The sequence below is a fragment of the Neomonachus schauinslandi genome, chromosome 3 (genome assembly GCF_002201575.2).
Source record: "Neomonachus schauinslandi chromosome 3, ASM220157v2, whole genome shotgun sequence".
NCBI classification, from domain to species: domain Eukaryota; kingdom Metazoa; phylum Chordata; class Mammalia; order Carnivora; family Phocidae; genus Neomonachus; species Neomonachus schauinslandi.
Genome location: NC_058405.1, coordinates 186,159,873 through 186,184,562, shown reverse-complemented (window position 1 = coordinate 186,184,562; position 24,690 = coordinate 186,159,873). Strand labels below are relative to the sequence as shown.

Here is a 24,690-nt window from a genome sequence, read left to right as displayed (position 1 = left end):
CTGGCTGAGGTGGCAGGAGTTGGGTGCGAGGGGTGGGGCAGGCGTGAGGGCGAAGGCTGGCCAGACAGGTCGTCTGAGGACCCAAAGGAGGGGAGGAAGCTGGGCTCTACAGCAGCGTTTGGGATTTCACTTCGGTGAACCGGCACCACTCTGCCCCCTCAGCAGGCAAGCTGGCATGGAGACCGTGACCCCGCCACCTGGCTTGATTCTAGGACTTGGGATCACATCAGTGAGCCAAGGTGACTATTGGGGACTGCTGCCCCCTAGTCATAGAGACTAATGTCTGCATTATTCCCACTCCAGGCTCTGCCAAGAGCGACCTGTGTGCATTTTCCTCAATGATTTTTTTTCCCCTTTAGTAACAGGATGGGGCTCCTTGACCACCGTGCCATGCCTGCTGCTGTCCCTGGTCCCCAGGAGACACGGGAGCCATTCCCTCCCTGCAGCGGCTTCCCCCTGGACCGCGTCTTTCTGCTAGGCTGAGAGTTCCTAAGTCAGGGGCTGCACCAACTTTGCCTTGGTTTCTCTAGAATCTGACACACACCAAATGCTCAGCCAATGTCAGTGAATTGAACTTTTTTTTTTTTAAGAGAGAGTGAGACAGGGGAGAGGCAGAGGGAGAGAGAGAATCGTAAGCAGGCTCCGCACCTAGCACAGAGCCCAACGCAGGGCTCGATATCCTGACCCTGAGATCACGACGTGAGCTGAAATCAAGAGTCAGACGCTCAACCGACTGAGCCACGCAGGTGCCCCTTGAGCTGCTTTCTGACACGCAGGCGCCCCCCAGGCCTTGCACGGGCACACCCGCCTCCCCGGAGTGGGCAGCAGGACAGCGCCGGTCCTGGGGCTGAGCTTCTGTTTCCTCCCTGTCCTTGGTTTCTCTGTGCTCCACTCACCCTCTCCTGGGTCCTGGGTCTGCAAAACCACGCTAGTTTGTAGGGAAACCCTGGCAGCACCCCCTGCTCTACCTGTTGGCAGGTTCCCACTGCTTCATGGGGTCGTGGCTGGTGAGGCTCTTCAGGGACTTGGGCCCACTGGACTCATCTCGCTCAGTCTTCACAAAGTCTGCAAGGAAAGAGCCAGGGAAGAGCACGTGAGGCCTGGTGCCCAGTCTGGGCAAGATGGCAGCCGAAGCTGGACAGTGACTAATGGCTGGCTGGGCGGTGGGCTAAGCAAGATTCTGATGCTTCACACACGTTCAGTGATTGACTTGTTATGTCTGCCATGGTTGCAGAGGGAGGAAGAGTTGGCATGTGTGACCCAGAGTTATCATTTCATGGGACATTTTCAGCTTGTTGGTGTCACAAGGGACAGGCAAATATTTCTTGGCAGATCCAAATAAAACCAATAGAACAAGGTGGCTCCATAAGAGCATTGGATACCAAAGCCCACCTAGTTTAAAGGCAGGGGGAAGAATCTTGAGCAGACTCCTCGCAGAGCACGAAGCCTAACACAGGGCTTGATCCCACGACAACCCTGAGATCGTGACCTGAGCTGAAACCGAGAGTCAGATGCTTAACCAGCTGCGCCACCCAGGCGGCCCTCAAGCAGAGAGGCTTTAATGTCATGGATACTATTGAAGACGACACGTTCATTTCCAAGTTTTAAAATTTTAGACAGGATTCTAAGAAAATTAGAGTCTAGACACCTCCTCGTGTTCCCTATTAGCATGGTCTCTGGGCAGTGTTTTAGTATTTCCCAGAGGGGCAGCGACGGGTCTTATCTAAGAGATAAGACGTCTACAGTTGCCTACTGGGAATCAGCAGGGTCTCCTTTGGGGGCAGACAGGAGATGACTCCCCAAGGCTGGGAATGCACAGGGGTAAGGAAACACCTCCAATGAGTGTTTGTTCCCAAGCATGGCTACACTGGTGTCATTCCTGAGAGCCACGACAGATGCCTCCTCCCAACAGCCAGCAGAAGGAAGCAGGTGTTGTTTTTCAGGACACAAAGGTCTGAGGTCAAGCTGGAAGAGGTACTGGGGGACCCTGCCAGGGAAGAGAAGACCCCAAAATGCTGCCATTTTGGACGGTAGCGAAAAGCCAAAGGGATGTGCCAAGAACGAGGACGGGGGCTTATTGGTGTGTATGGTGTGTGAAACAGCCTAGAAGGCCCAGAAGCCCTGGGAGGCACCATGAGCCATGAGGGCAGGGTGTGGACACATGTGTGTGTGTGTATGTGTGTGTGTGTGTGAGCTGCACACCACTTGGCCACAAGGAAGAACAGGTCACGCGGGAAATTTGGGAAATTCTAAATCTCGGCTGCAGCCAGTGCCTTCACCTGTAGCCTAGAAAGAGCTGTTCAGGATTAGGCAGGTTTCTTGTGTCATCTTGGTCCTTCTAGTGGAGGTGCTAACAGGGAGTGACAAGGCCTAAGAGCCTAATCTAAGACAAGAACAGAGCACCTGGAACATTCACAAGCTTCACATCCTAACAGATGGAAGGTGACTGGGGTCAGGGAAGGATGATGTGCAAATCGTGGGTTCTATAGGGAAATTCTGGAATCAACTCAGAATTGGGCCAGACTGCCTCTCCTATCCTTTTTTTTTTTTAAGACTTTATTTATTTATTTGACAGAGAGAGACACAGTGAGAGAGGGAACACAAGCAGGCGGAGTGGGAGAGGGAGAAGCAGGCTTCCCGCTGAGCAGGGAGCCCGGTGTGGGGCTCGATCCCACGACCCTGGACCATGACCAAAGGCAGACGCTTAACGACTGAGCTACCCAGGCGCCCCTCTCATAGCCCTTCTGATGCTAGATTTCTGTTCGGAGGCCACAGCAGAGAGAATAGTCAATGGCTGGGCTGAGAGACACCTCATTCGTGTCCCTCTCCCAGCAGCACTGAAAAGGGGGCAAGGGAGTAGTCGCACCCACTTACCGTAGAGCTTCTCCCTCATCTTGCCTTGGGAGGTCTGCAGCTTAATCTCCCCCCGGAAGTGGCCCGTCATTTCTCCATGGTGGGTGAGAGGTGTGTAGATGGGGAGCTGAGTTTCCGTGGCTTCTAACCGTAGAGCAATGCAGCCCTCGCCTGGGGAGGGTGGGGACAAGAGTCATGTCAAGAGCCTGCCATTTCACAGGAGAAACTGCATTCAGCCTGCAGATCTAGCTCCACCGCCCAAAGATGATCCTTCGAAACAATGTCCAAGGCAGGGATTATCGAATAAACCTTTTGGAACAACTTGGGGAAAACATTTCAAACCTTACAGTGAAATGAACTTCATGTGGATTAGTTGATACAAAAAAAAAATTTAAATCATAGAAAATCCAGCAGAAAAGCTAGACTTAAATACTAATCTGATTGCAAGAGGGAATGATAACTTCCCAGGGTCTGGAGCAATGTAAGAAATGACAAAACAGACTGACAGATAAGAGGATATAAAAGCTTAAAACTTCTGCACAGAGGATAAAAGGAAAATGGGAGAGACTGATGGCTTCACAAAGAGGGTATTTTACCTGAACCCCATGAGGAACGCCTCAAAATCAAATCCCAGCAGATGACTGGGCAGGTAACCCAAGCAGATATTTCACACAAAAAGAACTGTAGCTGGTTGATTTCAATACATGGAAACTAGTTCAGTCTTCCTAGCCATCAAAAATGCAAATTAAGGCAGCACTAAGGGACTCTCTCACAGATAGGAAATTAGCACAAAATGGAAGGAAGGAAAAGGATACCCGGTGCCAGCAAGGATCTGGGGACACCTGCTCACTTGGACGTGGCAAGGTCACCATGGCAGGACACAGCCTTTATGGCAATCAGTTGGATACCGAGTGTCAAGAATCACCGACCTATTTATACCCTTTGACCCAGCACACATGGGAACTTATCAAGAGATGATCCAAAAGAATAAAAGATGTAGCTAAAGGAAGATAAAGAATGTTCACGAAGAGATCCATCTCAGCATTATTGATAACATGAACAGAAACAACTAGAAGGAAACCCATGGGATATTAGGGAGCCATTAAATGCAGTAATCATGGAGGCTGTGTGGGAGGAAGATCCTGGAAAATGTGTCTCACCTAACCTGTCTCTCACTGGGTGAAGGAAGCAGCATAGAAAATGGTATCCCTAAGATGGTTATAAATACAGAAATCTATGTATGCCTTGTATGAGGAAGTATGAGACCGAAATAAAAATGGTGGCTGTAAGTAGGGGATGAGACTGTGGGTTGACTTTTTTTCCTGTTATTATTGTGAAATGCTGTTTGTATGAATACCAGGACGAAGAAACAGAGGAAGAAGGCAGTATTTGAACAAGAACACAGAACCGTCCTTCCTGTGTGTCTGTGGCCTACCACCGAAGCTCCAAACACTGTGACTCCACACGGATCCCTCTGTTTTGCCCAGCACAACGGACAGGACCTCCCCATCCAAGGTCAGCGCCATCCTTAGGCTCTGGCCACCCCTGCCCGGGCTCAGAGACCCTCTTTCTGGTGCTGACTAGGAGAGGGTGGAGGGCAGGATTCTGGAGCTGGGTTGCCTGGGTTCCAGTCCAAGGCCACCTCAGTGGCCATGTGACCTCGGACAAGTCACTTCATTTCCTCGCCTGTGCAATGAGTGTAGCAATTATACGTGTATCCCAGGGCTTTTGGCAGAGCCTGAACAGTGGGCAGTCGACACACACAGACACTTTTTGTGTCTACAGCCTGTCCTGGCTTCCCTGGATCAGCATTAAGCACCTTCAGATTCCTTCCACTGAAAACAAACACCCTCCCCGGACCCAGATCACATTCTTGCCTGTCTCATGAAAAGGAGCTGCTTGATCTGGCTCCTGCCTCCAACTCTCTCTGGCCACCTGCCCCTCTCCCTTGCGTTCTAGCCACACTGAATGTATCACGGTCCAGGGTGAACCTGACATTGGGCTGGAGCCACGGACTGGCTGAAGACAATGTCACAGAAGATGATGTCTCCCTAGTAGGATGGCTGGTGTCTGCCCAGTAGGGGCCCTGAGCAATGCCAGACAGACCTGGGTTCAAATTAGGGCTCAGTCAGTTACTCCCTGTGGCTTGGGCACAGTCCCTTAACCTCTCTGAGCCTCAGTTTACTCACCTACTGATTGGGAGAATAGTATCTGCTTTATAAGATCTTGTTAGGATTAAATAATTCCTGCAAAGCACCTGGCACAGAATCTGACAGAGGAAAGACCCAATAAACGAGAGGGGTTGTGGCTGCTGGCTCTTCCTCCCAGAAGCCCGACGGGGCAGGAAGGATGGTTTACCAGTTATTTGTCCCTCTGGCAGCCCTGGGAGCGGGAGAGGAGTGGCACGAGAGCAGGATGGTGGGCTTCCCTCGATGCAGATGCTGCCGCCTCCCTTACATCATAGGCCACCAGCTAAGAGCAGGTGAGGTGCCGGCAGCACGTGTCCTGGGACGCTTACCATAGGATTCGTCGCTGTCGGAGGATTTAATGCTAATCAGGATGTGCTGGTCTAGCAGGTACTCGGGGTCAGAGATGATGGGCTTCAGCTGCACAGAGAAGGGCACAGGGTTAGAGCTGCCCACCGGGGGACAGCTGGGGGGAGGCTGCCAGCCCAGATGAGGGGCGTGCCTGAGCAAACAGGACTACAGGTGTTCTTATTAGTCACATTTGAATTTCTGCTTTTCATGTTCAAGATAGTAGGAAGGAACCACACGTCCACCCTCTCCAGCATGCGGGGTTCACTTCTGTCCCTGTCTCCCCGCAATCATACCGCACCCCAGGAGAGAGCTGGACCCCAAGTGTGCCCCACACCCCCTGCTTCCCTTCCCTTCTTTCCCCTCCCTTGCATACCCCAGCATCATGCGGGGGGGGTGGGCCAGGCTGACACAAAAGTGGTGATGGGACCAGGAACCGGGTCCAAATGCACCCCACTCCCCACCGCAGGCTTCCCCCCAGTAGGTGGCACACAAGGCCTGCCCTCCATCTGGACAGGGTCTCCCAGCAGGGGAGCCCCCTGGAGTGTCCTGCGGGTTGTCGGAGGATAGCTCAGCAAATGACAGGCACAGATCCTGAGTTCCAGCCCTGTCCCCCTCTTCCTGCTGCAGCGAGGGATTGCTGGCTCCCAGCTGCCCTGCTGGTCCGGCTCAGGGCACGTCTGTGTCAGGCTCTGCACGCGGGGAGAACCCGAACCTCAGCAGTGTAGGCCGCATCCGTGCAAGCACAGGGAGGAGCTTTCTGTGTGCACTACCTAAGGCTCTTTCTCACGCTGACACCAACACGGAGGGGCCTGATAAAGAGGCCATACACCACTCCAGGCTGCCCCCCTCCTTCCCATCCAATGCCAAGAGACCCCTTGTGCAAGCCTCTGGGCGCCATGTTGCCCAACAGGATGGACTCTATCTCCATTCAGAAAGTTCCAGAACAAATGACCGGAAATCACAGCAGGTGCTCAAGGGCACTCTCGGGTTCCAGAGCCACAGCAAATGCTCAGTTCAGACTTGTAGTGATGATGGACTCAAAGTTAGACCAGGGCTGGGTGCCGCAGATGCAGGAAGACCCCACCCTCTCGGGCAGCAGCGAGAGCGGGGTGGTGGATATCTGACCAGACAATGTCTGTGAGGGACACAATCACCATGGGGGCGCTGAGGGTAGAGGGAAGGGAGCCTCTGTCAGGGTGCTTTGCGGGGATTAAAGAGGGTACAGAGAGGGTGCTGTCAGGTGACAGAGGTGCGTGGAGGATCAGGGAGCAGGAGGGCGTAAAGACCTCTCAGGTGCTGTGGGGGCAGCACGTGAAGCAGGAGTGAGGGGGCGCCTGGGAGCTGAGGAGCTTGGGCTTATTTCATGTTAACAGCAGGGAGTCGACCAGATAAAGAGGGGGATGCCAGGATCAAACAGGCATTCTAGAAAGATCCGTCAGGCTTCAGGATGCCTCAGCAAGAAGGCAGGCGGGATGGAGACCCCTGGGAGGTAGCAGTGGGGTGAAGAGGAGGGACAGAGGCAGGAGGAGAAGCAGGTGTAGGCAGCGGTGAGGCTGTGGGTCGGGGGTACCCTAGAGTCTCCTGAACCAGCCTGGGGTACATGCACGATGTGGACTGGGAGGCTGACATCTTTCCCAAGTTGACCCAAGGAGGAAACAAGCCGTTTGGTTGCTGTGTGGGGCCACCGGGAGGGGAGGAACCGAAGGGTAGGGTGGGTGGGTGGGTGAGGCGGGATGTCACACTGGAGCCCAAAGCCACCAGGATGCAGGTACCTGAAAAGAGCCCCAGGACGGGGACTTCTGACCTACGCCCTGGCCTTGTGGAGGACCCCAGTCAGAAGTGTTCCCACATTAGGAGACTCTGTGATGTGTGATGTGGGCATCTGCCTTCTCGTGTGTGGCCCAAGCATGGGTTCCAATCAACAGTGCCAGTGTGGGTAGCCCAGCCCCCCAAAACTGCCCATGTACCACCCCAGCCTTAGCAGAGGATGGGTCCTTCTACCTGTTTAAGGACATTTTTAAAGCTCCGCTTGGGGGCCCCCTCCGAGGGAACCTTCCAGGAGAGCCCCTGGGACTCCTGCATGTGTGACAGATCTGCCTGGCCCTGGACTCTCGTCTGTGTACCATTCCCTCATTATGTGATAAAGAAACAAAGCCCTACCCCACTGCGCACCCAGCATGAGCACTCGGGGAGGCCCACCATCAATTCAACATCGTAAAAGCTGTTCTGGGTCCTGGGGGAAAGCCATTTTCTTTTCTGCAAGAAGGACGAATGTGTTCCCACTAAGGTCTGCCTATGTGTTTTCAATTCCCCCCTCTGCTCTCATGGGGTCATGGACACATCAAGTTCTTTCTGAGTCCAGTGTCTGGGTAGGAGCCAATGGACTCCCCCCTCTGCCCCTTCACCTGCTCCTCCAAGCTGGGGCTGAGCAGGTGACAGGGCACTGCGGGGGGCATCAGGGCCCAGGGCCTCTAGCCTGTGTCTGTCACTGCAGCCGTGTGATGGTGAACCAACCTCGCTGGGATCTGCCTCAGTTTCCCTCTTTGCAAAGTCAAGTGGTCAACAAGCCTATCTCTAGATCTCCTCCGTGATCCATGACGGGAACTGAAATCCATGGAGGAATCCTGAGGCCCCTGGGGCCAAGTTCTCCCTGGCTACGTCCTGTTCTTGATTTACCTTTGGAAGGGTCTCGCCAAACTTCACCACCAACTCCCCTTCACTTCCTTCTTCATTTTCTCCTTCCTGACTCTTGACAAAACCTGTCATAGGACAAGAAGGCCGGTTTTCAGAAAACAGAACGAGAGCCGGACAGAAAAGCCTCCTAGGGTCACCCCACCTGGACCAACGAAGATATTTTCCCTCTTCTATCTGTGGGGCCACAGCCGCGTTCAGGAGTCAGGCTTGTGGGGGATTCTGTTTTGGTGCAGGGGATGGTCATTTGCCAATATGGTTGAATTATTTTTAGGAAAATCAAAGAGATTCCCCTCCTTTTCAGCTCTTTTTTTTGCAACAGACCAGGCAACAAAGAAATCATCACATCACAGGCAAGGAGATTAGGAAACATGACAGCTCATCCCACGCCACTCAAGATAGCAGCCTTTTGAAATGCTAATTTGAGCTTCCTAATATGCTGTTTCCATAGAAATGTATGCAAATGTCTCGATAGTTTATTAAAAACACCCGCATGAAGATCCTCCTCATTTTTGGAAGTGCCTTGCCCCTGCTCGGTGACCCGGGCCCTAGAAACTTTAAGGACAAGGTGGGTCTGTCACCAAGACTGAGCCCAGGCTGCGTGGGAAAATGAGGGGGGAGGGCAATACATCTTCTGGATTTCTGGAAGCAGCCGTCATCCCATCACAAAATGCCTCCTTGGGTGGAGTTGATTCTGCCCTGCACCCCCACCTCCAGACCATCTCAGTGAAGGGAGCTGGAAACCACACAGATCTCGCCATGGAACAGCTTTAGACAATATGCCTAGAAATGTCACCCAGAAAGGGTGTTTGCTAAACAGTTCGTGCTAACTGCTGCTGGCTAGGAGGAGGTTGTCCATCCTGAGCTCGTTTGGGGATGCCCCAGACCACCTGAGAAAGATGCCCCGTCCCATAGGAAAGAGCAGAGGACCCTGGGGAAGAACAGGGCCCCCACTGGCCTCCTCGGGCTCTGGACCTTTGACCAGGACCCTCTGGTTGAGTCAGAGCCCCAGCTTGTGGCGGGAGGGGACCCCTGAGTGGATTACACTCTGCCCTGAGGGGCAAGGAGAGGGTCCAGTAGCCCAGGATCCAGTCACCTAGACTCAGGGGTAACTGAACCCCTGAGGGCTCCCCACCTCACAGGCGCCCTTGAGGCCCATCCATGAATCCTTCCCAGAGAGAGAGAGAGGTGGGGCAAAGCACTGTTGATGAAAAGGCTGCCTGGCCAAAGGTAGCCCAAGGCCCACTTACTCTCTAAGCAGCTCGAGTGGAACTCCAGGTAGAATTTGGTCTGGGACTTGGTCTTCAGCGTGGCGAAGCACCGGAGAAACTCAATCTGCCCTTGGCTGTCGACAGTCCCGGGGCCTGGAGCAGGTGAGAAAGAGACTTGACTCCACGATGTGCCCAGACATGGAGCATTTTGAATCAGCCCCCAACACCAGACTCCGGGGAAGGTGAGGTCCGGGAGAAGAAGAGGTTTTCCCTGAATCCTGCCACCTGCACTAAGCATCCCCGACGATGGGAACGTCCTCACAGGCCACGGAGAGCAGGGTGGGAAGAGCGAAGAGTTCAGGGAGCCAAGAGCCCGAATCTCAGCTTTGCCATTGAATAAGCACAGCCCTGGCAACGTCTTTAACCTCTGTGCCTCAGTGTCCCCATTTGTTCTGGCCAAGAGAGCTTGTATAAAGGCTCAGTGGCTCAATACCCAAATCTGCCTCGTTTCTAAGTTCAAGTAGCAAGGGAGACTGGCTCTTCCTTCCTTAGGCTGACTTCCCTCCGCTCCTTATTCACCCTCGTTCCCACCCTGGTGGCTGGCCCGTCGTGGTATTCACCGGCATGACAAGTTTGCAAGCATCCTCAGGCTCGCCATGAGCAAGTTCCGGCCTTCCATGTGAATTCTGAGCCACGCGAGAGCAAGGACAGACATTCCCGGCCTCCCTCCCACCCTGCCTTTCCTTCTTTCCCTTCTCCTTTTCTCCGGCTTTACTGAGAAATAACTGGCAAATGTAATCGTACATATTTAAAGTTTACAACGTGATGATTTGATACACATGTACACCGTGAAATGCTTACCAAGATCAAGATAATTAACACATCCGTCACCCACATAATTAACTGGTTTGGTTTTTTTGGTTTGGTTTGGTTTGGTTTTTTTGGTGTGGCGACAACACTTAAGATCTGCTCCCAGCAAATACTGTATTATTACCCATGGTCATCAAGCAGACGGTTAGATCCCCAGAACTGATTCATCTTATAACTGAAAGTTTATACCCTTTGACCTCCATCTCCCCATTTCTGGCTCCCCTCAGCCCCTGGCAGCCGCCATTCTCTTCTGTTTCTATGAAATTGGCAGTTTTTTCCAAGATCCCACATATAGGTGATACCATATACCTATGATATTTTTTCTGTCTGGCTTATTTCACTCAGCTTTCCTTCATTTCCTTAAACCCCACAGCACATGGGCCAGGTTCCCCTTAGGACGACATTCAACCAACACTCAATCCAGGTAATTGGTATTTATGAGCATCGTCTGGGCAGAGTCCCAGTGGAGGGAAGGCAAGCCTGACACTGAGGATGTGCTGAGGGTCCTCACGGAGGGTGTGATGGCATGAGTCATCCCATCGATGCTGCAGGAACTCTGAGAAAGGGGAGACTGGTGGGAGCCCAGGGAGAGATGGAAGGTTCTAGAAAGACAGTGCCCAGAGCTAGGATAGAGAGAGGGTGCTGGATTGAGGGTTATGTGGAGAGGGGAGGTCACATTACTAGAGCAGACGATAGACCCAACAGTGTGGAGAAGAATGTCCCAGAAGACAGTATTCCAGCCTCCCCTGCAAACCTCAGGGCACGAAGGATACAGCAATATGGGCTTTTCCTGCCTCAGTTGGGCCCCCCGCTCAACCTTCCTAAAGTAGCCTGAACTGTCTGCTGAGCACAGAAGTGGGGGGTGAACAGAGGAGGTGACAATATGGCTCCCCAGTCACCCAGACCCAGGCTGGGCACGCCACAGAGAACACCAGGCCCTTGCTGGGACGAGGATGGCCTGGTGAGCAGGGCTGAGCTAGATTATTTGAAAATATACCTGCAAATCTAAGTAGTATTTACATCAGCATTTCCCCAACTTAGTCAGCCGTCCCATCCTTACAATGTTTACCATCTCCACCTACCACGCACCCGCCCTAATACTCACTTAATATTTTTGTTAAATAGATTCACTTTCTAAACTTAACTAAACGTATTTAAATAAGAAAGCACATCACAAGACTAAGTGGAAAACCAGCATTGCTTGCCTTACACAGAAGAGACAAATGTGAAACATATTAAAAGTAAATGCATTACTGATCAAGGTTCACCCACGTGCCCCCCAGAACTGTGGCACATACAAACCACACCTTGGACAAACACTCATTTACTCGACTTTAAAGACCGAATTAAAACCGAGGCTTAAAAAGCTGACATATTTGCCAAAGAGAGCAAGAACGCACTCTGCGCGGAAACCGTGATGTGGTTTAGAGGCGAGGAGGCCCCCTGGACGGAGTGTGGACGAGCCTGGAAGGTGAGCCTCCATGTACCGCAGACAACGGATTGCTGCAACCAGAAGGCGAGCGCCCAAGGCCTCCTGTCTTCATGGAGGACAGAGGACAGACGCCGCCCACCACTTACCGTTCTTGGAGACGAACTGGGAGGTGACTCCTGCCTCAAATGTGGCAAAAACCGGGCTGTGGTCACTGGTCATGATGTCACTGGTGCTCCCTGCGGGGGAGGGAAGGAGAAACCCTTCTGGTCAAGCCAAGGATGGCAAACCCATGGCAGAAATCAACCTCTATTGATGGAAGCCTCCAGAAGTTTCACAGTTTTGCACCTGCCGTTCCGCTGACCTTCCACAACCACGCTTGAAAGACTCAGTGGAAGTGTGTGACCACCCTCTCCTCCACAGTGAAAATATGCCTGTGCTAGGTTTTCTTAGAGACACACGAGGTTTTAAAAAGATCATGGGGTGTGAACTGTGGACACTTTTCTGGTCTCAGCACTTGGTTGCACTGATGAGCTCATGGCCCAAAGTGGGGTGGGGACTTAGGTCACTGAGCTCCTCAGTGACAGAGATGGCACCTCCCCCCTCCCACATGCCTCAGGATTGGGAGACAGTAGAAGGTGATGAAGTGTAGACACTGAGTGTAGACACCTCTTTTAAGGAACATGGGGCTTAGAGGGAAGGTGGCAGGGCATGTATGGAGGGTGGAAGGGAAAGCACAGAGTTCTAGAGATACTGAGTTCTAAGTGTCTGGCTGGGTACTCAGGGCTGGAGATTTCTCTTGAGGTTTGGAGTCACGATGTTAGGTGGAAGCAGAAGCCATAGGATGTCTGGGCTCCCCAGGGGAGGCACACGGGATGCAAATCCAGGCCACACTGGCCAATACGGGGCAAAGAGAAACAGCAGAGGAGACCAAGAAGGCAGTAAGACAATTGACATAATTTTCTTTTCTTTTTTTTTTTTTTAATTTATTTATTTGACAGAGAGAGAGAGCGAGAGAAGGAACACAAGCAGGGAGAGTGGGAGAGGGAGAAGCAGGCTTCCCGCAGCGTAGGGAGCCCGATGTGGGGCTCGATCCCAGGACCCTGGGATCATGACCTGAGTCGAAGGCAGACGCTTAACGACTGAGCCACCCAGGCGCCCTGACATAATTTTCTATAAAGCTTTTACAGATCAGCAAGAGAAAGGTAAACATCCAGCTTCAACCAACCAAAGGATATAGGTAGAAAATTCCAAAAGAAATACAGATGGCTAAGAAACATGGGAAAAAAAAAAAAAACAACCATCAGAGAGACAATTGAAACATGGAGACAGAATGAAGGAGAACAAGAAGAAGGGGCAAAGCGGGGGGCCTGGGGGAGGAGGAGGGGCTAGAGTAGAGGGCCCAGGTGAAAAGGTTAGCCGGGAGAGGAGGAGGAGGACACCCCTTCTCTGAGACAGGAGGGCAAAAGGTAGGCGGGGCACCAGCCTAAGTCATGTCGGGATGTGGGCAGGAAGAAGTCAGGGAGGGTCCAGTGCTGTGTGAAACAGGAGAGGACTGGGGTGGAGGGAGTCAGGCTGAGTGTGGGGGGGGCAATGGAAGAGGGGGTGTTCCAGCGAGAAGTTAACAGGTGGACAACCAGGGTTTTAAAAATGTTCTTAGCGATATTTTATATATGTATCAAACATACAGCACTAGCACTACGGTATCTGTGCCCTAAACACAAGGAAGGTGACAGGGACCTGGATGGTCCCTCTGTAAGCACACCCTGTACGTCGCCCTCCCACAGTTGAGTCTGGGCTTAGCTATGTGACTTTCTTTGACCAGTAGGACATTTGCAAATGTGAAGCAAGCAGAGACTCAAAAAGCTTTTCCACATCTGGGACTTGCAGATGTGGGATCCCTGGAACCCGCAAGAATCCTGGACTAGTCTGCTGGGTGATGAATTACACAGTCAAGTTACCACCATCGCCCCTGCTGACAGCCGGCCAACCCCCCATCTGGGGGGGCTCCTGGTCTGAGTGTGCCCAGCCAACACCAAGCAGAACACAGATGAACAGATCCCAAGTTTGGCCCAGAGAATTGTAAGATGTCGAGTTTCAGGGTTATTTGTTATGCAGCAATAGGTAACTGATACATCCTATTTAGGCCAATCACTATAAGACTCAAGCTCTTAGTTTACCCTATTTCCTGAGCTCTGGACATTCATTCCCATTTCTTTCCCAATTTCTTGCTCACCGCCAACTCATTAAACCCTTCCACTGCACCCCCAGCATTCAGTGAAATATCATTAGCAAAATTCCCTATATTTTTAACTTTCCCTTCACGTTCTATACCTGGTCTTTCCTGGAAGATACTGCAGCCTCTCGAGGGAGGGCTGATTTTCTGCTCCCTCCCTCCTAGGTGGGTCCAGAGTGGGAAGGTGTGTCCTCCCTGCTCCTCAATGCCACTTCCAGAGCAATCTCCCTCTGTTTTCCTAAAAACCTTCACTAGAGAGCTGTTGTGAATGCCAAGTTTAGGTTCAAAAGGCAGTAATGGAACAAGCCAGCACTTGCTCCTGAATCTCTGCAGAGGCCTGCTGCAGAAGGCAGACGGTGGCATCTTCCTAGAGACGAGACTTGGCAGGACTCATGGAGTTGCAGGATGTGGGAAAGAAAGGCATCACTGAGAAATGGTGGTTAATGGTGGGTGGGATATGGGCCTTCGTAGGTCTTGAAGGCTGTGGCTAGGGGGGTGGGATGCCTTTCTGCACATCTAAAGGTGTGACGTTTGTCTTGGGAAGTCACTTCTGGGAGACAGAGCTCCGGTGCTAGGGGAGTGCAGGTGTGTGCCTTCCCAGGGCACTTGCTCTGGATCCTTCTAAGCAGCAGGAGGTACGCACAAGAAAAAGGAATGGACAGCAGTTCAACTTGATGGGACCTGAGTTTAATGTGGGGATTTGCCAGGCCCCAGAGAGAGGACAGGAGCCCCAAAGGTGGCCACTGGGCAGCAACAAGGCCCCTCTTGGAGTGGGTGGGGGAGGGCTGAGGTCCCGGGCCTGTGACTTGGTCACATGAGGGACATGATGGGAATGTGGGTGGCTCTCCTTCGGATGTCATTGTCTGGGAATTGCAATGTTTTAAAAATAATACCACGATTCTCGGTCAGGAATGTTCAAGGTAATTCTGCTCTGAATTTTTAAGTACACAGTGCAGAAAATTCCAAATAATGGGATTTAAGAAGTAGCTTTTAAGCATAAGCACTTGGGCAATTAAGAATTCCTTCTGACAACTTTTCCATAATTATTTATTTTAATATTGCGTATTATGGCTTTTTCTTCAATTTAACTCAATTTATCTTTATTTTTTTATTTAAAAAAAGATTTTTATTTATTTATTTGAGAGAGAGAGGAGCAGAGGTAGAGGGGTAAGGAGACTCTGTGCTGAGCGCAAAGCCCAACACAGGGCTCAATCTCACAACCCCAAGTTCACAACCCGAGCCGAAATCAAGAGTCGGATGCTTAACCAACTGAGCCACCCAGGTGCCCCCTCAATTTATCTTTAAATCTCCATAAATATATGTGCATATATTCACGGTATATATTAGGTTTACCCATATGCATATGCATATTTGACTGTATTTGACCTATGAAAACACCACTTTCATGTGGTTCAAACCTAATATGAAAACACCACTTTCATGTGGTTCAAACCTAATATGCTCTTTTCAAAAGAAATAAGTCTGGATTTCTTTTTAAAAGGGCCCCATAATTCCAATGTTTCCCCATCCAGAAGACACTTCTCAGGCTGCAGCCTCAAGACAGGAGAGGATGATGCATCAACGCCTCCAGGTCACCTGACCGGGGTTGCTGGGACTTTTCCCATTTTACAGATAGACAGACTGGAGCCCGTTAGTTCCGGGCACCCGAATCCCCCAGACTGCTACTCACCATATGACTGACACACCACATGCACCAGCGGGTAAGACTTCCAGAGGACTCGGTCACACCAGGAAGGCAGGTTGTACTTCATCTGTAAATCAAAGTCACGAGCTTTGTAAATGCATGCTAATTTTTTATATATAGAAATCAGTATAAGAGGTTGACTTGTGAACCCTGTAATCCTTGAATTCATGTGCTGTTGGGTCTTTATAGATTTGCCCCATAGGTGGCCTTCAACCCTTTTCATTTGCCTTAAGCCCTGAGTCCACTGCTGAGTGCATACCTTGCATTCCTGCTTTGGAAGATTGACTCACCTAGCTATGGGACTGTACCTATCATCCTCACTATTTCTGAATTCTTGTTCTTCCATCCTCTTACTTTTTTTCTGACTCAGGTGAACCCCACAACTTGTACTTTCAACCCAATCTTTGCTTATCCTCTCCAGCTACTTACTTTAGTAACAACACTCCACCCAGCCACTCCCATTCACACAGCCACCCACCTATCTACTGATCCAGCCAACCAACCATCTATTTATTCACTCACCTACCTGCACATCCATCCATCCATCCATGCATCCATCCATGCATCCATCCATCCATCCATCCACCTACCCACCCACCTGCCCGCCCATCCATCCATCCATCCATTCATCCATCCATTCACCCACCCATCTGCATATCCATCTACCCATCCAACCACTCAAACAATATGTATTAAGACAAGCCCTCTCCAGGCTACACTGGTGAGCAAGATGCCCACTGGGGGTGATAGACAAGGCAAACTGGCAATATCCTTTATCCCTTTAAGTTCTAGTTCTATCTTTTCTGCCTATAAATGTAAAGGTACTCACCCTAAAAGAGCCTACCCCTGCCATCTCCTGCAGTTACTTTTCTCTTTTTACCAATTTTCTTTCCAGAATGTTCTATTTTCATTGCCTCTACTTTTGGACCACCCATTTCGTTTTTTAAACTTGAGGTGCAACTTACGTATAGTAAAGTGTACTCATCTTAAGCAGACAGCTTGAGGAGTTATTATATTTGTACATACTCATTTAACCCAGACGGAGATAGAGAAAATCTCCTTCATCTCAAAAGGCTCCCTTATGTTCCTCTGTGTCCATACCTCCAACTTGTAGAGGTGAACATGATCCTGCCTAATGCCTCTACGTATGCATTTCGCCTAACCTTGAACTTATAAATGGACTCGCTCAGTATATATAGTTTGAGGTCTGGCTTCTTTCATGTCGTTCCCTGTAGAAGTTCATTCACTGTCTGACTGTGGTTGTAGTCCATTGTACACACATGACCTCATTTATCTAGCCTACTGTTGACGGAAGCAGGGCTCCTCCCCGTTTTTGGACATTGTGCACAAAGCTGCAGTAAAAATTCTCGTCTCTCCCTTTTGGTGAACACATGTACTAATGTCTCTGGGGCTGTCCCAAAGTGGAATTCCTGGGTCACAGGGTAGGTGCACAATGCTGCCAACCTGTTACTTGTAATGCTGCAGTTCTCAGCACTGGCTGCCCCAAGAATTACCAGTGAGCTTTACAAAGATACAGAAGGCACGGCCCCAGGTCTCTTGCGTTAGAGCCTCTGGGGATGAGGCCCGGACATCTGTATTTCTAGAAAGCTTTACCTGACTCATTTGCACACACCTGGTAAAGAGCCACTCCCCCAGGCTGGATTTCACCCCCAGGACTCTGTGACCTGCTCTTTCAAAGTCCACTGACTTTGGACCACAAATCCAGCTTCTCGTGCAGGGTTCACACGCAGGGAACATGTTTTCCTAGACTCACATTCCACGCTGGCCACTGCTAATCCTGACGGGTCTCTCACCCCCAGCTTCTGTGATGCCGAAATGCCTGGTTGGTCCCCTCACCACCTACACGAGCACTCGCGGCCCGTCTCCTTTGTTGTGTCTGCTTCTTCCTCTCGCCTCTGAACGTGGATGCCCCCAAATCTGCCCACAGCCCTTTTCTTCGCCTCTTCCACTCACTCCCTGCCAATGTCACCTACCCCGTGGGGGTGTCCATGTTCTTGGCACGCACAACTCATAAATCTATGACCCAGCCCTGGTGTCACCTAATATTTTCAATTGCCTTCTGGATGTTTCCTCTGAGGTCTTCCGCCAGTATTATACAGTAAGTCTGAAGACAAGCTCTAGACTCCCCTCCAAGCCAGCTCTGCCTTCCGATTAGCATTTTTATCCATGGCAATCATATCTACCAGCACGTCCTGCTCTCCTTTGCTTCTGCCTTCGTTGTTTGTTCCCAGTTCTGACTCAGGCCGCAGTTTCTCAGTGGGACACAGCACACAGCCTCTTCAGGGATCCCCTACACCCTCCCCATCCTCTGCACAGATGCAGACCGGCCTTCTCTGTGCATCACTGCTGTGCTGTCAACCCCCAGCAGAACTTTCAGTGGCTTCCTATTGCCCACCGACAAGTTAAAACCTTACCCTGGCATCTAGGACCTCCCTCCCCTCAGCTCAGCCCCTATTTCTCCTGATACTCGAGTCAACCTGGACATGCCCTCACTGTCCCCACATGGCCCCGTGGACCTGCCCAGAGGACCGCAGCTAACAGCAGCCCGTGGACGCCTCCCCGGCAGGTGTCTTGTCCTGGGGAAGGGGGGTGTCTCAGCCTCTTTCCTCCACAGCAGACCTGGATCTTCTCTCCTCCTCTGTCTGGTTTTCTCTATTAGCTCCTGCCTTGTTCTGGGATCACCCCCATGCTTGGCCTTACCATCCCTCCTGCACTTCTCCGCTTGCCCTGAGCCCTCAGGCAATGTTCTGAACCGTTCTCCATTTCCTTAGGCCTCCAGCAGCCCCAGAAGCTCGCCATTCCACACCTCTAAGCCTCGGGGCCTGGCTTTCCTGGGTTGAGCCCCAGAAGGTGACAGAGGCCAGAATTTCCTACCTCCATATCTATTCTAGCAATTCTTCCAACTGGAAATGGATCAGCCCCCCTCAGCCCTTGTCCTGTCCTCTTGTTGATAGCCAAGCTGTTCCTCACAGCACCACGAGTGGGACCTCTTTGACAACCCTCTCCTGATCTTTCCTTCCCGTAATGGTCATGTCCCTCTCTGATGGCTCCTCAGTGTATTTGGCAACCTCCTATTCCATCTCTGGTTAGTTAGCTGTGTGTTTGCCTCATCTCTCCTTCTATAAACTCCTTGGGGGCAAACACTGGGCTCATCTTTGATTTCCTACTGCCTAGGAGAATATCTAGCCCATCACAGGTCATCAGTAAATATCTGCTGAATAAGAATGAATGTAAGCTTTATTGCAGCTTCCCCCAAACACTGTTCCTTGGAACCCAAGGGACCTCATAAGGTAATCACTGGTATTCCATGAGTAACTGAGTTTGGCCAGAAATTTCCTTGTGGAGAACCATAATGCTCATAAACCTCTAAAGGCTCTGATAAGTCCTGCAGTAAGGAAGCTTGCTTAATGATGATTCATTTGGTAGATTAGCAAATAGATTTCATCACAGGACTTAAAAAAAAAAAAAAAAGCTTCAGAACCACTCTTAGACTCTCTGGACAGAAGGTAAATCCTGTGTCAGAGTCTAGTTAATTGTCGTGGGCAAGCATGGCTGCCCAGCCTCTCCTTAGAAGAGGTTTTTTTGCTCAATGGTGCAAATCAACACGTGATCTCTAATTTTCCTTCTTTTTCTTCCGTTGCCTAGTGGATGAAGATGCTCTTCACTCCCCATTTGCCTTTCTGAGATTGGACACAAGAGGGGTGAGATGTGCAGGGGGGTGGAGATGGGGGGCCAGGGTGATGGCTATGAAGAGAACTCACCCCTGTGGCTTTCTGCTTAGTGTAGGCATACTTGTCCCGAGTCAGTCTTTCAAAACGGTAGGTGGGTGCAAACGTGATTTCTTCCTCCTCTGAAAACCAAACAAAACCTTGGTTTTTGCTCTGATTCCCCCATGTTTCCTTCTTCTGCGGCCATAGTCCTTCCCTTCCCCCAACCCCGAGGATATTCAGGGAAAAGAGGAGACAGCGATGGCTGGAGGGGACCCAGGAGCAGAGGGTCACAGTTCTTACCAAAATGCAGGAAGACCTTCTGCTCCTTCCTCTCCATGAGCAGCTGGTCGTGGGATAGGAGGTCTGCATACTGCTGCTGCTTGATCTTCTGGACAATGGCTTCTGCCTCCTGGAGCAAGGACATGGCCAGGCCCCCGGTGAGACCCCCCCGCCTTCGCCAACATCAGGAGGCCCATCACCACCCGCCTGCCCGCCGCCAGGGACCCGGAGCCCCCGAGGCTGCACCAGACCCTGGTCCCGGGGCTGCCCAGCTCGTGTGTCTTAGCGCTCAACTGTTTTACAAGGAAAACCCTGCAAAGGTCGTCAAACATCAACCTATGATAATACAAATTTTGGCTGTTCCAGATTTGCAGAGGAACCTTTTACTTTCTCACTGACTTTTAGTATTGTTTTTATCAACACTTCATTAGCAGGTAGGTATGTTTCTCTTGTTCTCTGTAGGAACCGAGGCAGCTTGTGAGGCCGTGGAAGGATCTGAAATCCCAGCCCCGTGGATCCGTGGGCGTCAGCAGCATGCGCCGGCAGCCTGGAAAACAGCGGTCCTCCCCCCCGAGACTGCTCCCTCTGCTCTGGCAAACGCCCTTGGCCGACCTCCTGGTGAGGGAACGGCCGGGACAGCCCCTCCGACTGTGAAGGGTTGGGATTTGTGGGGTCCGTGTCCAGCCCTCTCCCATCGGCTGCGGGGAGCCTCTAATGAGGGAGGGAGTGGTGGGGAGGCGGGAGGGGCACAAACGGGCCCTAAGCTCTTCCTCGGTCTCCGCAGCGCGGCTGGGGCAGCAAAAGCGAGGGGCGGGCTGCTCGGGAAAACAGGTGGGAAGGAGAGGAGGTCTGGGTTCCAGCCCGACTGTCCGGGATCTGCAACCGAGCCCAGGCCATTCCTTAGCCTGATTGTGCCCCAGGGTTCTCGCCCCTCAGTTTCTGCCGTCCTCCCTTCCCCCCACACGGGACGCAAAGTGAAGGTTCCACACCCCGGTTAGGGACGTACAAGCTGTAACCAAGGTGTCTGCGCAGACCGCACAGCTCTGCTCCCAGGACTGTCCACCCCCTTCCTGGGAACCCTCTGCTCTCCCTCAGTGAGCAGGGCTGTGTCTGCCAAGTGGCCCTTCGGACTGCTCCTTGGTGGACCAAGCCTGGGCATCCGACGCAAGCAACGTCTTCCTTAGCTGCCCAGTGACCCGCCATCTGGACAGAAAATTGGGCTGGTCTCCTCGGGTATGTGGGGACCCAGTGTGAGCAGAGGGACTGTAAAGGCAAGGGGTTCCACAACAGAACGGCATCGAGTCCCCAAGGGGGCGTAGCAGCTCCTCCGCGGCCCCGTGCAGCCCCCGCCCCGGGTGGGCAGCCCCTTACCCAGGTGGGCAGCTCCACGCGGTAGTTCAGATCCCCGAGCCAGAAGAGGTGGGTGAAGCGGTGAGTGATGTTGAAAGGGCTTAGCTTCTTGTCCCCCAGAGCCAGAAACCGGAGAATGCTCATGTAGTTCTGGTTTCGCCTATTTAAATGAAAAAGTAGCCGTCTTGCATGGGGTCACTGGTTCCCTACTTCACCACCATGGCGGGAAGGCAGAGGGAGCCTGGGGGGATGGAGACGTAATTCTGGGGCCCCGGCTGCAGCAGACCCCCTCCGTGTGCAGGTGAGACACAGGGTGCAAAGGGCCTTTCAGGTGGAAACGGGGGCACAGTGCAGGGGCCCCCAGAGCTTCCGTTCAGCAGGGACTGGAATCATGGTTATTCTAGATAGAGGTCTTCATGACTGGGCCCAACGGGCTTTGATCTGTAAGGGTGCCCGGAGGAGGTCCTTCCCTTTAGAAATGGAGTGGTATTTAGGCATCTAGGAGATCGATGACATATGGAAACGTGTGTCCTGTCCTCCCGACAAGATTCATCCACACGAGAGGTCGCTCTTGTGCCATAGGGACAGGGAAAGCCGGGGGCTGCACAGGAGTTGTGGTGTTTGGGGATGTGAGGTCTGTCTGGGCAGATAACCCCATAACATGCTCTCAGGCAATGAGCTCTATTACCTGAGTTTCTTTTCGCTTCCGGAAGTCAAGTGGCTGTTAACAAATCCCAAAGAGGTTCTGTTGAACATAAACGACACCCCCACGGCTCCCTTGTTCCCTAAAGGGAAGGGAGAAGCAAGAAGTCAGCACAACAGGCAACCTTGGCAAGTGGCAGGAAATCAAGGTGGAGCAATGTTACTCCTCAAGAGGAGAGCGAGAAAAGCAGAACAGCTTCATCTGGAGTGGGAGACTCAGGAGTGGCAGGGACTCGGCGGGGAGGGGGGCATTCCTCCAGGACCAGAAGAAAACAGGGTGAATGGCCTTGGGAGTCCTCAGCAGGCCTAGGTCATCCAGCTATCCCCCTCCCGGGGACTCATCGTTACCCCACAGGCCAAGCAGGCAAGACCACCGAAAGCAGCCAGAAGCCTGGGGAAGATTTAAAGACAAAGGAGCCCGGGGCTAGGTAGGCTGACATTCCCCCAGCTAATCAGGCTCCTGGTGGGACCAAAACCCCCATTGAGGCCACCTCTTATTCTGAGTTTCAACCTATTCTAGACTAGTGGTTCTCAAAGTGTGTTCCCCAAAGAACAGCAGCAGCACCTGGGAACTGCTGAAGTGCAAATTCTCAGGCCCCGCCCTGGCCCTGCCAAATCAGAAATTCTGGAGGCGGGGCCCAGGAATGTGGGCGAAATAAGCCCTGTAGGTCAGGGGTAGGCAAAACGCAGGCCCGATGTCAGGTCAGGTGAAGATAATTTTTACATTTTTAAATAGTTGGGGGAAAAAATCAAAAGAAGGTTTTGTGACACATTAAAATGGTATGAAATTCAAATAGGAGCCCATAAATAACATTTTATTGGAACACAGCTACGCCCACAGAGTTGAGTAGTTGCAAGTGAGGCTGCATGACCTGCAGAGCCTGAAATATTTCCTGGCTGGCCTTTTAGAGACAAAACTTGCCAACCCCTTTTCCAGGGCATTCTGACGCATGCAGAAGTCTGAGAGCCTGCTCTAGTCAACGGCTTGAGCTGTACGTATTGGGCCCTTGAAATGTGGCTGGTCCCAACTGAGGAGGACTGTAAATACATAGATGCACCAGAATTATAAGCCTCAGCAAGAAAAACAGAATGTAAAATATTTAGTAATTTTTATATTGCATATCTACTGAAATGGTAATCTTTTGAATGAATGTTTGATTAAATGTTATGAAAATCGACTTCACCTGTTTCCTTTAACTTTCTTGAATGTGGCTCCTAGAAAATTCGTAGCCACCTATGTGGCTCTCCCTCTGTGTGAGCTGGACAGCACTGGGTGGAGCCTAAGTGGAAGGACCTCAAAGATCATCCACCTATCAACGATGGGTGGCCCTGCTCCCCCGCCCCAGCGGGTTGGGGGGGCCTCTCCTTCCAGCTTTCTCCCCATCCTGCAATGTGATCTGGTTTAAATCCCTGCCCACCACTTTCTTGCCACTGGACCTGGGACAGGCTAAGGAACATCACTGTCACCTCCAGCATCTTGTCTGTGAATGGGGTCAACAACGGTCCTTGCCCCCCACGGGGCGTTTCTAGTAAATGGGATAATACTCCTAGAGCATTTAGCTCTCGGCCGTGCACATGTATGTTCTCAAAAAGGCCTTAGTTCTTCTAGGGATAATGTCCACCAGCATTAGGCAACCAGCATTCACTGGGCTCTGTTCCATGTTAACCACGGCTGGGAGTCATTTGAGGGGAGAAGAGGGGAAAGAGACCAGCCCCAGGGTCGGGGGAAGGGAGGAGCAGGTGCATGGGATGTGAGCAGGCTGCTGTGTGCACAGTCCCTTGTCCAGTGCCCAGCACCATGTTGGGGGGACACACGGGTGGCTCTGTCATGATGAATGAGAGCTGGGACAACAGCCGGAGGCGAGGCCTGGCTGAGGTGTGGTTTTAGCTCGTACCGGAGGTCTGACTACCTTACGTGTATTGGGAAGGGGCCGGTGGCAGGCGGGTGGGCAGCCCACACAGGCTGCAGCAAGGATAGAGAGAGGTTCCTGGGCAGCAGAAGGGCGTGGGCTTTGACAGGGCAGCTCCGGAGACAGGAAGGAAGGGGTCAAGTGGGTGTGGACGCGGGCAATGTGTGGTTTGTCAGCAGAAAAGCTGAGCGAGTTCTTCACATTCGATTGCAGCAATTCTTCTGTTTCCTGTTGTCTCGGGGACTCTGTCCTGTCCCCGACTCCAACCACCAGAAACCACTGGCCTCGCCCTCAACCCCGCCCACGGCCTGCGTGGGTGCACCTGCCCACACGCGCTCACACAGACTCAGGTACTCGGATTTGCGTGTAGACTCACACACACTCACAGACTCACACATATAGACACACGAGCACTCACACCCACACCCACACACAGACTCACACTCACAGATGCACTCCGGTCGTCCTCTGCTCTGAATTCAATTCCCAAAGGTGCCCTGACTGGTCCCCCTTGGCTCACCACTAATACCAGCATTTCCGCATCCAACCCGAGTCGTTCTCGATCTACACCAGGGTTGGCAACAGAAAGCCTGCGGGCCAAATCCAGCCCCCACCTGTGTCTGCGAGCAAAGCTTTCTGGAACACAGCCACTCGCGTTCCCGTTTGTGCAATCTGTAGTTCCTTTCGTGTCATGGCACCCGGCCCACAGAGCCTAAAATATTTACCATGTGGCCCTTTACAGAAAGTCTGTCAACTCCTGTCCTAGGTCCTTGGTTCTCTAGGTGGGGCCTGCGGGCCAGCAGCATGACCCCACCTGCTAGCTAGTTGGAAACTCAAGAACGTCAGGTTCCACCTGCTACCTGCCGAGTCAGAACCCGCATTTTAGCCAGATCCCCAGCAGCACTGGTGTAGACCCCGGGTGGAGGCTGGGGAACCCACCAACCCGCTTACCCAGGGCTGAGGGGAGGCCTGGAAGTGAGACACAGGGATGTCCCGGTCAGCTCGGGTGGGACGACCACATGAGCGCAGCCCCCTCCCTGCTCACCCAGCGTGTTGGCAATGCCTGTCTTCACATTGTCAGTGCAGATGTGGCTGATGCGGTTCTCATGCTCCGGCTTGGCCAGCACCACAATTCGGATGTTCCAGAGGGTGTGGATGGCAATCTGGGGGGGTGGACAACACGGTC

General features: G+C 52.1%; 1 protein-coding gene across 1 annotated transcript in view; it reads right to left on the bottom strand.

Moving 5' to 3' along the window:
• The window catches only part of INPP5D (inositol polyphosphate-5-phosphatase D), a 115,363-nt gene that overhangs the window by 7,741 nt on the left and 82,932 nt on the right, over positions 1-24,690 (bottom strand). The window contains exons 13-24 of the mRNA XM_044913453.1: positions 24,550-24,667; positions 21,581-21,677; positions 20,914-21,052; positions 19,564-19,672; positions 19,315-19,403; positions 15,518-15,599; positions 11,741-11,830; positions 9,332-9,445; positions 8,067-8,149; positions 5,372-5,459; positions 2,875-3,024; positions 969-1,065 (exon numbers count right to left, since the gene is read on the bottom strand). Of these exons, the coding sequence (XP_044769388.1) occupies positions 969-1,065; positions 2,875-3,024; positions 5,372-5,459; positions 8,067-8,149; positions 9,332-9,445; positions 11,741-11,830; positions 15,518-15,599; positions 19,315-19,403; positions 19,564-19,672; positions 20,914-21,052; positions 21,581-21,677; positions 24,550-24,667 (1,256 nt within the window). The remainder of the gene's footprint in view (positions 1-968; positions 1,066-2,874; positions 3,025-5,371; positions 5,460-8,066; positions 8,150-9,331; positions 9,446-11,740; positions 11,831-15,517; positions 15,600-19,314; positions 19,404-19,563; positions 19,673-20,913; positions 21,053-21,580; positions 21,678-24,549; positions 24,668-24,690) is intronic.